A 13,632-nucleotide genomic window follows, 5' to 3' on the forward strand; every position below is an offset into this window, starting at 1 on the left:
CTCTGGCAGGGGAGTTGGAATCAATGATCTCTGGACATCTCTGCCAACCCCTAACACCCTGTGATCCTGTGAATGCTCCTTTCTACAGGTTTAGCTTCATGGATGATCTTAGAGGTCTCTCCCAACCTGGTTGATTCTATGATTCTCTGTGATTCTCTATGACTTTTATCACCAAAGCAAACGCATTTCAGCCATATACACAAAGACAGCAAATCTGTGCAGGCCAGATGACAGCCAGAGTTGGAGAGACTCAGGAGATAAAAGAAGATACAGAATTAATACATTTTTCAGAGCTCTGCCCAACTGCATGAGTACTAGAGGAAGACTGATGTTTAAGCCCAAAGGGAACAGAGATTTCCAGTTCTCTTCTCTCCAAGGAGGTTCTTGGTTAAGAAGGCAGCTTGGTCTCCTTTTCTTACATAGAGAGTGAGAGCTCTCCAAGAAGGAGTGGATCTTTGTGCAGTTGGACTAGCAGATTATCACATTCTGCTGTGTTGAACTGAGTTGTAAGAAAAGAAGGAAGATGGAGAGTTCATTTGGGGCTATTTACCCTTTTACTTTCCTTTCTCACATTTTGCTTTCTCAGAATCTTGGAAAGTGGAAATCTTTGAGAATTTCTTCACAAGGGCTGAACTTGACCCTCCCTCTTCAATAAAAAAATACCACATCAAAGGATGAGAATGGTCCTGATACAGGCACTAGCACAAGGTACCCCCCACCTCAAAGCATGGCACATTCCAGAGGTACAGACTCAAAAGTTCTCACAATTAATCCTCAGTCACCATAGTGCTATATATAGCAAAGACCATTTGACCTTCAGAGGAGAAAGAAAAATAAAGTGTAAAAACCACTCTTGCCTGACAGTTTCCCCTGTTTGCATTGCAGAACTCTTGGCAAAGCGAACAGAGCAATCAAAGATATGACCTGCACGTTCCAAAGAATAAGTGTACTGTAAGTACGCTTAAGTAACTACCTAATCACCCTGGAATTTTGTTACTAAATCTATGGCTGTGGTTCCTCATGAAGAATGAACAAATACCTCACTCTCTCAAACTACTGAGCTTGTATCTCTTCCAACATGTCATGCACTCGACAGCAAGTTACTTTGAAATACATCTGGAGCCTTTCGTTACGTCATAGAAACCCAAGTTCCCACGCAGCACTGAGGTGAGAGAAAGAGTAGGCATGGTTAAGTTTCCAGATGCATGACTCTCTAGGAGTGAACCCTTGGCCTCTGTGGAGGATCTTGAACCTATTCACAACTGGGGGGGAGAAAGGATTTGCAGTCTAGCCAGCTGCTAGGACCCATTGATGCAGCCACAGCTGGTTCAGCATCGCATTTCCAGCACAAGCTAATAACCTCTATGGATTATTCTGTTGTTTTCTGATCTTTCCCTGGTCTGGACTGATGTTGTCATGACTCTATTTCAACTCCCTTTTTTTGTGTCAGTTAGAGCCTCAATCCTCACAGTCAATCTACATCCTCCACTTTCTTCTCTGCTAACTTCAGCTTCCCCTTTCCCAGCCCATTGCTTCTTCTGCCTTTCCAGTCGACTAATGCCTGCCTGCTCAGATCCTGCCTAAAGAACTAAGGAGTAAACACACTGTAAGTCTGTGAACACTGCTTATATATATTGTTACTGTGCCCTTACTTGGTCTACTCGGGCTGTGATTTGTTTTTTGATCAGAAACTAACTCAGCACTGCCTGTTGCTAGAACAGGAGCCCATGCCTGAGATGTGCACAGGCCCTGCAGTCACAAATTTTAACTTCAAGCATTTTTTAAAGTGGTTTTAGTTTACAACACCAGTTTTAGGGATTTGTAGAGATTGAACAGGGTAGCCAATGGGCTGTGTGCATTAGCCAGATCTAAGAGAGAAGCAGGACAGAAATTCATCACACTGTAGAAACACTTCATGACTCCTGCAGTTCCTGTCACTCAAAAAGAAGAGGAGCAACTCTTAAGTGGTGGTTTTACTAAAGTCTAATCAAATGATTCTTACTGGATTCCACTCATACTGTAGCAGATCCTCACATTTTTTAATATGTATATGGTAGATGTTCAGGAAACTTCTGCATAAGAAATATATCCCAAAAAAAGTTTCAAAAGCAGGAGGAAGAGGCAAAAAATTGTCTTGAATGATAAAGACAGCTCCATCTCATTGCTCATGGCCACTGTACCTCTGTCTGGCACTTCTAGGATAGAAATAGGTGTTTGTGTGCTAAGGGTACTTTCTGGGTGGAAAGAATGATGCTTCTTGAGAGGTCAAGGGAAGCATCAGGTATATCCCAAAAGGTTAGAAGAGAGAGCAAATCATAAAGCCTACATTAAGATAGATGTATTATAAAGAGTGGACATAGACATCTGCACATAATCAAATGTACAGCAAGGAGAGACCTAGGGCCACTTGATAAGGAAGGAGATATGTCTAGACTGACACTCATCACAGCTTCAAGCAAGGTACCTCCATGTCCATTCTGTCTTTTAAGGAGAGGTACTGAGTTAAATTCCACTTTGGTAATGCCCTCCGCCTCAGGAAGGAGGAGGAGGATGAGCTCCTAGTTCCTGCATCCCAAGGCATCCTTAAGCACAAAGCTGATGGCTATTAGGTGTGAAGACATCCTCCTTCTCCTTCCTGCTGGTAATGGACTGCTAAGGAATGCTGCTAGGAGGTAAAACAAGCAAGAAGGAGCTTTGCTTCAGCCCAATTGTAAGAGCTCTCTGCCTAGAGGAAGTCAATCTGGGATTTCAAACCTGGCTGGCTAAATTGTTTTGCTTTCTTTCAATGGCTATCAAAATTAAAGACAAGAGTAAAAAAAAACTTGTGCTTGTGGGACTCCTGCTCACAGAAAACACTGAAGATCATCCAATAAACAAAGAACAAAACAAACATATTTCCAGATATTCAAACTTGAGTGATTTGCCATTGGAATGGGCTGCCCAGGGAGGTGGTGGAGTGACCGTCCCTGGAGGTGTTCAAGAAAAGACTGGATGAGGCATTTAGTGCCATAGTCTAGATGACTGGATGGGGCTGGGTGCTAGGTTGGACTGGATGATCTTGGAGGTCTCTTCCAACCTGCTTGATTCTACAATTCTATGAAATTTCAAGTTGTGGCCAAAATGTTCAATCAAGACTTTGAGAGGTTACCAGTATCATGTTCCAGTAGGAGTTGTGCCTATCCTTTCACAGAAGAAGGAAAAGGACAGCTGTAGGAAAATGCTTGAAGAAAACAGGGAGACAGAGGACTCTCAGAAGAACTCCTGAAAATATGATGGTTTATGGTCTGGATAGGAGAAGAGTGATTCGTTCTGGATCTGGCTTTTAACTGCTTGCTCACACAAAAGGTCTACAAAGGGTTCAGACAGCACCTCTTTAAAAGCGTGACAGCTGGCTCTGGTAGCTGAGGATCCATTCCTTTAACTTCCTCAACTGTGCCACGTCCTTCAGCAGGATATCTTAGGTCATACAAAATAAACTGGGTTAAGAATACAGTACTCCAACCTCTACACTGATTTCCTGTGTATCGTCACCGTGCCCTACAGTATGCACAGGCATGACTTAGCAGTTAGATCATGCTGGTGAGACTAAAGTAATTCTATTTAAAGGGGGCAGGAAAAGGGAGGGCTTGTTAGTTGAACAGTTCTTTTTAGATGTTGATGCTGTACAGCTTATTGCCATGTTATCTGGAGAAACTGAGTTCCTAGGTTATTAATCAGGGACCAGGAAATGTGATACAACTGTCACAGAAACATCCAGGTTGGAAGTGATCCTCAGGATCACCAAATCCAACCAACCACCCTACTCTACCAGATTCACCTTAAACCATATCCCTAAGCACCACGTCCAAATGACCCTTAAACACATCCAGGGTCAGTGACTCACCTACCTCCCTGGGCAGCTTCATTCTGAAAAGACCTGAATTACAAACTCACTACCTTTTCCAGGGACTATTTGCTGGTTTATAGCTTTACAGACTGATGACTTAGATATTAATATACCTAAACATAAAGGAGACAGATTTTAGAGCTTTATTTTTGGTGGTCTATTGGCCACAGAAAGAAAAATAGTGACTTGATTTCCCTAGACATCCTATGTTTCATACAGTACTCCTGAGAAGTGTCCATTCATGTATCCTGCTGAGCCAGGGAGAAAATGGTTGATTTAAATTCCCACTAGAGGAGCAAATAATATTGAGAAAAGCTTTCCAGGATTTAGTGAGATGTGCTGGCTAAAATCATAAATGGTTTTCACCATATTCCTTAGTGAGTGGCGAAAAGAACACAAGAAGGGCAAGATTACCAGGGGAGCAATAAGCCTTCAGCAGGACGCTGCTATGAAGCCATGGAGCTGTGCTGGCCCTGCATGCTGCAGAGGAGCAAGGTTAGTCAGCAAGCCCCCTCAGGCCCATACTCCTGACTTCATCAGAGTACATCTTCAAGCAAAGAAAACAGTTGCTCATTTACAGTGCATTAGTGTACAGAACAGACATTGGCCAGTAACAATGACTTGACTGCACCAGTAAGGGTGCAAACCATGCAAGCCAAGCTTCTCCAGATGGGGAAGGCTACAGAGGAATTAATTCACTTTGAGTGGAAGACTTGGCCTGCACCTCATTGCCACTTATCAAAAGGCCTAAGGCCAAATGCAATCCTTTCTCCCCTATTTCACCTGCATCTTGCTTTCAGTAAGGGTTAGAAACTGGACTGGAGTGACAATCTAAAAATGAGAGAGAACATTAAAATATAAAAGGAACAGGAACTCTCACATTAAATCAGCTGTTTAGAAAAGAGCAGGCATGAAACCTGTTAGCTATTGTAAGCAAGCATGAATTAACTAACATATGTATTGGTTATCCCTCGTGGCAATGAGTGGATTTCACAATGCAGCCTTTTGTACTCATATTCTCCTGGGGTGAAGAATGACAATTGGTGGCAGTAGAAATAGACCCCAAGCCTTTCAGAGCTTTATTAGATTTCTAGCCTGACTCACTCATATTTCAGAGGGAGGCTTTTTTTTTTTTCTCTTTTCTCAGTCATTAACAGTTGAAATCATCCAAAAAGTGTTCTCATTTTACAAGACTTCAGGCCTTATAAATTCATAGAACAATGGATGGGAAAAGCCCTATTGGATTAATTGTCCCATCTCCCCACACCATTATAGGATGGATTTCTGCAGCACGTTTCTCAATGTATTTTCCTGCCTTGTCTTAAATGGTTGTCCATTTATTTTGGATGACTGCAGAATAATTCAATTGTATCATCTCAGGAGGGTTCTTTAATGCTATTTGAGAACATTTTCTGCTCTAAAACTCTTTATTTCTCTACTAAAAGTGGAACTGTTTAAGATGAATCTTTCTCGTGCAGGATGCTTTCATACCTGCACATTTTAACGCAAGAGTCAAGAGCTTTTACTCACCACACAACTGTCTAATTAAAAATATAAAGCCATAACAACAATGTCAAATGAAAAACAGATGTGGCAGCTGTCTTGTCAACTGAAATGCTGGAAAAGTCTTCAAATCATCACATACACAGTGTCTGCCTTTAACCTATTGAGACCCCTAAATGCACGTCAGAGCCCATACAATCCACCTGCACTTCAGTGAGGTCGTATTTATGACAGCTACTCTGAAAAGGCAAGGATTTGAGCTGAATGAACTAACACTATCTTATTACCTCCTCTAGAGATGCTAGGTATACCAGTTAAGCTCTGCAGACCTTTCACATAACTGCTGAAAAGATATGAACAGAACTAATGGAAGCCTGGCTTGGTAAAGTCTGTGTGCTGACTTTATGGCATTCTAAGAATATTACAGTTCTCTTTGATAGCCCTGCACATAAGCAGGAACTGTTCCTTCCTCATGATTACAAATCTCTGTCCACAGGGTAGTTTGGAATTGAGATGTTACACTGAACCTCAGAAACCACCCAGCAGGACTGTAAGTTAGGGTTCAGCTTGCAAATGCTTACACCATCTCATCTCTCTTTTCTCTACCCATTTAAGAACCTGCAAACAAAATCAGGTAATTCACATCCCACCACCTAAGGCATGGTCCTTATATAGTCTGACTCTCCTCTATGCCACACATATGCCAGTCATGGAGGTCTATATATTTTGGGGGGAGGAGGGTGGGGTGAGCATGTGTGTGTGTGTTCAGGTGTATATTAGCATATGAGATTGACTGTTATCTTTAGGAAACTTCTGAGACCTTAACCTGGGGATTAACCATGTCTTAAGACATTCTCAGATATGTTTTCTTTTCCTTTACTGTTAAACAGGAATATGAAAAGTTGGACAGTCATTGGCCAAACCTCTAGTTGCTTAAGAACAAGCATATAGACCCATGAACACCATCAGAGGCTGTGATATGCACTCATTCTTACTTCAGCAAGTTTGCTAATTATAACCATTTCATAGGTACAATACATCTGGACACCTGCTGTTCTTGTTCTGTTCTGAATCTCTTCCAGAACTATAAATCTTTCCTCTTTGTTGCCATTCAACAAGAGAAAGAAAAAAAAAAACTTTAAAAAGCAGGCAAATGTCATACTCAGCCTAATTCAGCACATGCTCAGGGTGGGTCCTCTACAGATTTCCTGGCAGGAACCCAGTGGCAGAGTTCCCAGTCTCTGCCAGTTCAGCACCAACTGACCAAACTTGTCTGGAGCAAAAGACAGACAATGCCAAAGGCGTGGCAGAGGGAGGAGAGGAAATCATCACTTTCAGCAATCTCACTCCAACTACAGGGAAAACAATGGCAGTTAAGGACAGAGGGTGGCATATGGTGGATCTCTGCAAGAATAAAAGGGGAACACGGTTTGGGAGCTTGCTCTGTCCACAGAGGAAAGAGTTTAGCAGCAAAACATTACATCTGGAACACGGCAATTAGACTGACTCCTGTAGTCTCCCAAAGACATCAGATATGCTTGAGCATATCAATTAGTCTGTAAACTATTCAGCTATTAACAGCTACACTAATGCACTGTCAGCTGTACTAGTAAATTGAACTGTCCTGGCCTCCAACATGGGACCATCCTAACTCCTGATGCATGGGAATGGTTTGCAGTAGCTGGCACAGGCTATTAGTGTGTCAAGAGCCAGCTTACCGGGATGAAGATGTCACTGCAATGCCTAGAAATGCCCCAGTTTCCTGGCAGAGACACAACCTGACTCAAGCAGGAAGACAAGGATCCACTGACAAAGCTGGACCAAGCTGTGTATACAGACTCTACCTTTCACCCTTTCCAGACCTGCCATCACTTTGACCCCAGTATGAGACCGGAGGGTGGTGTGTGCACATTTTAAGATAGGGAATAGCATTATTTGTGCAACAAAACAAAACTCACCAGAGATGCTCAGAACTCTGCTCTATAGAACTCCTCCTATCCTTCCTCATACCTGCCAACTGACCTAATTCATGTGCAGATCCATACCCAGCTTTCCAAACGCAAGGATTTCCAGCCCTCCTCTGCCTTAATAAGGTGAAGTTTATCCCACAGACGTGCAGCACTGTACCCAAATTCTCACTGCAAGTCAGAGGCACAGCTGGGAACAGAATGTCCTAAACATTTTCTGCCTCTCCTTCTAACTTCCAAGCAGTTTTACGGCAAACCATCCACAAAGTCCTGAAGATCCTGATGCAATTAAATCTACCCAGAACACTTTCCTATACCAAAACAGTGTCTCCATCCACATAACAGCAGGTGATTTTATGGCAGTGTTTAGAACAGGCAGAACCCTAGAGCATGCCACATTTTGAATTCTAAGATACACTACTGGATACTACTAGGAACAACTCCCTGCTGTATTTGGCAAGAGATCTTTCTCCTTCTTGGTTGACAAGTATTTATACAGTGGGCATACAAAAATAAATGTTATAGTACAAACCACTTACAATGAACTAAGCCAAACCAAGTTCTAAATGCACATTAATTTCCCTGAAGTAAGAAGACTTACTAGTTTTTTCCAGGGGATGGAGGTAGCAACCGGACTTGGGAGTCAACAAAGACGCTTATGGAAAGTCATCCTCAGGGTGGGAAGTTTTAAAGTTCATAATATGCACTCAAAAAAATAAAATGCCATTTTTCCCCCCCCACGCCCCCCCCCCCCCCCCTAATCTTGACCCATGAGAGATTTCTCTGTTTGAGCAAAACCGAGCTGCCTAGCCACTCACAACTTGGAAAGCTGAAATCTTCTCTACACAACAAGTCTCCACCCAATAACTGTACAAGTTGCTGAGACATGTGTCAGTAGACATGCTCACATAACCTTTAATATTTGCTTTTGCTACCACAGACAATTACACCAAGCTATAGTAAGCACAGTTCTTGGTAAGTGTATATAAGAATCAAGAAAATATCCTGGACCAAACAATCCCTTGAGCCAGTTTAATTGCATTAAACTGTCATCCTGGCCTGTATCAGGAACGGTGTAGCCAGTAGGACAAGGGAGATTATTCTTCCCCTGTACTCAGCACTGGTCAGGCCACACCTTGAGTGCTGTGTCCAGTTCTGGGCTCCTCAAATCAAGAGAGATGTTGAGATACTGGAATGTGTCCAGAGAAGGGTGACAAAGTCAGTGAGGGGCCTGGAGCACAGCCCTGTGAGGAGAGGCTGAGGGAGCTGGGGGTGTGCAGCCTGCAGAAGAGGAGGCTCAGGGCAGAGCTCATTGCTGGCTACAACTACCTGGTGATCTTGGAGGTCTCTTCCAACCTGGTTGATTCTATGATTCTACTGCTGTCAGTCAGTCACAGACTTTCTAGGGGAATAACACGGTCCAAAGCTCACCTGATTCCTCTGCGCTATCTTTTGTCCTTTCTTCCAGCGGAGGACAGGCTTGAGAGCAGGTAGTTCCTTAGTGTCTCTTCCTCTTTCTATCAGATGTTCCCCAAGGCTGTAAGCAGCTTCAAATACAATTGGAGAGATGACATCTTTGACTCTCTTCTGCAAAACAAAATGGGTATTTCAACTATGCAGATAGGCAAGTAGATATTTACATGCAACAACTGCACACAGAGATTTTCATATTCAGCACTGCAGACTGCTTCTCTGCTTCCTCTCCTCTATTCTGTGCTAAATAGGGACAGGCACATTATACCACAAGACAGAGGATCTACAAAAAAGCCTTAGTTCCACAGAATCAGTGGCATATTTGGCACACCTGTAAATCAAGCATTTTTCAATTAAACTAAGACATTTGCCTTAAAAAAACCAAAGTCTAGAAGTATTTCCATTAGTCCTGCACAATGTGGAAGCAAAGAGCAAATTATCTCCATCTTCTAGGCTTTGACTGAGGTCATCTCACTCGTTAGAAGAGAACTCCACCTTGTCTTGCTTTGCAGAATCAGTGAAAAGAATAGGCAGAAGATACCAATGTGGCTATAAAACAAGATTACAGATGCACAGGGGCAAGAAAAGGTAACTCTTGGCATGATGCTGAAAGCAAACTCACAGCTCCCCCAGCACAGTACCACTCACTGTGTAAAGCAGGAACATTCTTCATTTCTTTATTTGCTACACCCTAGATTCATAGCAGGTGTAAGAAATGGTGCCACATTTATTTGTCTGATGGGACAAAGAGATTGCCTTTTCCTTGTTGGAGGCAAAGCCACAAAACTCCTACCATTTGTCACACTGTGAGATGCCAAAACCCAGTTTGCTGTGCAAGGACAAATTCTCATTGCACTCTCTTCACTCCTGACTTCCAAAATCCAATTTACCAGACAGCAGAAGCTGCAGACAGCTCTACCTTTTCAAAGGAAAACATTCCTCTTAAATTCTAGCTACTGAAAAACTCAACATGAATTCAGCAGACAAAATTGAAATCATAAATATCATAGGTGAGCACAACAAATCATCAAATGAGCCAACCCTCAACTTTGCTGTGCATCAGCTAGTGAGCTTCTCTGCACACAGCTTGCCAACTTCAAGAAGCAGTTGAGATGCAATGCAGTTTCAATTCCAGCTTCCAGATGTGGGAAAGAAGGGCATTAACTGGCTTTCTGGCCACCCAGCTTGATCTTTGTCAAGGCAACTATTTGCTCTCTCTGATATGTCAACTGACCACAGGTCTCAGAAGTCACACAAAGATTAGTGGCTAACCAGATTCCCCAATAGCTGGTTAGTCAGATGAATAATAGAGGAAACCAGAATGTAGGATGTTTAAACTCCTGCACCTTGAAGCCTCCAACCAGGCTTTGAATTCCCTTCTCTGCTGCCAGTGTCTGCCAGTGCTTTGTGCTGAGCACACCTCAGCATAGAATCATAGAATCAACCAGATTGGAAGAGACCTCCACGATCATCCAGTCCAACCTATCCCCCAGCCCCACCCAATCAACTAGACCATGGCACTAAGTGCCTCAGCCAGGCTTTGCTTGAACACCTCCAGGGACTGTGACTCCACCACCTCCCTGGGCAGAAGAGACGTGAACGCCTTTGACCCCTTCCAGAGTCCCTTGCTCACAGAAGTTACTAGCTTTGCCCTGGCAGAAAAGCACATGTATCAACTTAAGGGAGGATTGTATCACATAGAAGACTACTTGCAGAGAGGAACAAGGCTGTAAAAGAGCAAGCCATGGAGCAACAGTCAAGCCCAATAAATCACCATGCAAACCGCCACCTAATCCAGCTGCATGCCACCAACTGTGTCAACATGGAATCATTAAAAATGCAGAGAGTGGGTTGAATTAAAAGCCACCTATAATTTTTCTAGCTCTGTTACTGCAGTATGCCAATATAAGTGCTTCATGACTTCCTAAGTGTTTTAATACAGTCTTGTCAGGTTCAGTCCAACGCCCTTGGAAGTCAAAAGATGACTTTCCCATTGACTTCAATGAGTGTTGGAGTAGAACCATATTGTTTGCTGGTGTCTCTTTCTGCTTCATCTCAGTGGTGAAATTGTGACTTCCAGCAGCTAGATTAATTACACATGTGGATATTCCCTCACCACAGCCCTGGGGAAATAAATTTCACATACCCACTTGTCTTTAATTAAGGATGAAAGTATGAATGCTACCCAGCTATTAATTTTGCTACATGTTCAGTCCCTTCTGCTCACAGTCCTACAAATATGAAGGCAACAGGCCGTGGGATCTGTCCTCAGTAAGGCAGAGACAAGACAGTTCTGCCTTGCAGGTACACCACAGACTGTCTGGGATGTGAACACAAAAAGAACAAGGAATACTTGTCCAAACACAGTCTGAAGAAGCAATATTTTAGGGCAGAAACACACTCATTTTCCTTCTCTTTTAGTCTACCCAAACGTACTGCTCCAAGTGGTTGAACCACAGCCTGTGGAAAGGTTTCTGTATTCCTGTTTTCTGAAAGGCAGTCAAAAGCTGCAATGACAATCAGGTTTGAAACAAACTGGAAGATCCTTCGAGTCACAGAAACTGTAGACTCTGTTTATTGTATCAGTTACAGAGCCCTAATGAAGTCAATTTGCCAAGAGAAATAATCTCCACAAGCAGCTTTTAGTTGTAGTCGCAGTCTTTCACCATGATGCTGCTGAGGAAGTGTCAAAGGTTCAAGTCACTTCTGCATCATGAAAAAGCATCCCTGGCAAATCATTGCACACGGATGGCATAGCTTCATCAATGGAAAAAGCATCTGGAGGATATTAAAACAAGCATAATATCCAATAAGGTCACATCACCAGCCATACAACAAGGAGCCAGTGAGTAATAGCAATAAACACCCAGTCTCTACAGCCTGGATGTCGCTAAACTGCTGCAGGTTCTCACTGTGCCCAAATTAGATGGGGACTTGAAGCTGGGGTTCTCACCAGCGATCAGCTATCCTATGTAGGTTTTTTGTTCCTACAAGCAGTTTCTTTAGGGTGGTGAGGTTTGGGGTTTTTTTTTTCTGCCTCTCTCTCTTTTGGACCAAATTTTATTCTGAGCATAAACAACTTCTGCAATAAGGCCTCTGCAGAAATCAATACACTTCAGTCCCAGTAAACTGCCCTTCTGCCAGCATCAATTCCTACAATGGGAAAAAAGCCCTAGCCAGCTGTATTCCTCCACTACGATCATTTTGTCTTTTCCTGTGAGGTATGTTGCATGACATCACTCCAAGTTGAAGAAAAAGGGGTTTTGGTATAAAACATCTGTTCTTTTTTTCCTCAAGGATATTAAAGGATGATCCCTCACTAGTATCTAGTGAAGAGAAAGAGCTCCAGTGTTCAATAAGTGCACACTCTTTAAAAGACTACCTAGGAGAGCAATGAGGTATTTAGAGTCAAAAGACACCAAGATCTTGAAAGCTCACCCTAACAGAGAGCAGGCTTGCCATCACCTCTCCCAGAACAATTACCTCAGAGAAATACACGTTTTTCAAATGCTATGATAGAAGCTAGGCATTGCCATGTTTTTCTTCCTTTTTATTGTCTGGATTAGCAAGGGAGAAGCAAGCAAGTGGAAAAAAACAAACCCTCTGCTAGGTTGTATTATGGTTGCATTATTGTTTGGCTTTAGTACCAAAAAGTCCTAAAAATCTGAAAAGTAATCACAGAGCAATGACCAAACATCAGTTCTGTGACTCTGAACATCACTTTCAATTCCTTCTAGAAGATGAGGTGTGATGACTGTAAGAAAACATTTCCTGAGCTGTTCGTAGGCACAGCCTAAGGCACACTAACGCTGATTCCAACATGCCAAAGGCACGCTGCTTTGGTGGGCAGCCACTGCCTTTTCAACCTTACCTTGGTGTTCCCAGAAGCCTGCACACTTCATGAACCCAGGCAAATTTGGAGGGAACTAGAAAGGGTTTTAGTCAAGGGATAGGATTTGCACTGCTCACAGTGCAAGCGCTTGCCAAAGAGGGCTGGATATCATTTCAGCTTTCCACCAGCTGAGTGCCGCAGCACAGTCAGGGGACTCTACATGAGCACAATCAATCATCACTTCTAATTCCTTTTCTTCTACCAGGTGAACGTCTCCAGCAGGGACTCTGGAGAGTGCCAAATTCCGTTTTTAATTACAGCCAATGGGGTGAGAAATAAATTGAGATGTAAATAATCCCCACAACCTACAGCAAGAGTCCTGCAGCAACGAAGGATGAAACGTGGCTCTTTAAAGCAATGAATATGAAATCAGTCTGGACAGCAGAGAGTGAGGAAATAAACAGTACTGCCAGGGAGACTTCTGAAGCTGCTCCTCGCTTTTGTCCTTGGTCATATCTTTCTGGAGTTCCTCTCCTCTTTCTCTGTGGGAAAGTTCCCTGATAGATCAGACTTTTTTTTTTTCCTTCTCCCTCTGACCTGGTCCTGAGGGCATCAACCCATGCATAGATTCCAGAGTTTTTACTGAACTCAGCCCAGCTTTTCAGTACTTCTGAGAATAGAGCTCTGTTTACTTTGATGACTAAGAATGAATTAAAGAACCCGGCTTTAAAACACTCGACTCAAAACTTTCAGTCTAAACAGATCCATTTTGAGTTTTAAATAAGCACTAATAATAGACTACAGGAATTTTAACAGTTTTAAAACACGAGCACATTTACATTCCCTATTTAATAAATAGTTTATTAATGCTGCAACATGTAGAAAAGCTAATTGTGCAAATGCTAATCCAGCACAAGTCTTTAAGCAGCTCACAGATCGCTGCCGCAGGAGTCCTCCACTCCCAGGTAAAG

General features: G+C 42.8%; 1 protein-coding gene across 1 annotated transcript in view; it reads right to left on the bottom strand.

The window, feature by feature from the left end:
* ITGA9 (integrin subunit alpha 9) overlaps window positions 1-13,632 on the bottom strand; it is a 244,780-nt gene that overhangs the window by 106,792 nt on the left and 124,356 nt on the right. Inside the window, exon 16 of the mRNA XM_064169690.1 lies at window positions 8,788-8,943. Within this exon, the coding sequence (XP_064025760.1) occupies window positions 8,788-8,943 (156 nt within the window). The remainder of the gene's footprint in view (window positions 1-8,787; window positions 8,944-13,632) is intronic.

The sequence above is a fragment of the Pogoniulus pusillus genome, chromosome 32, assembly GCF_015220805.1.
Source record: "Pogoniulus pusillus isolate bPogPus1 chromosome 32, bPogPus1.pri, whole genome shotgun sequence".
Classification (NCBI taxonomy): Eukaryota; Metazoa; Chordata; class Aves; order Piciformes; family Lybiidae; genus Pogoniulus; species Pogoniulus pusillus.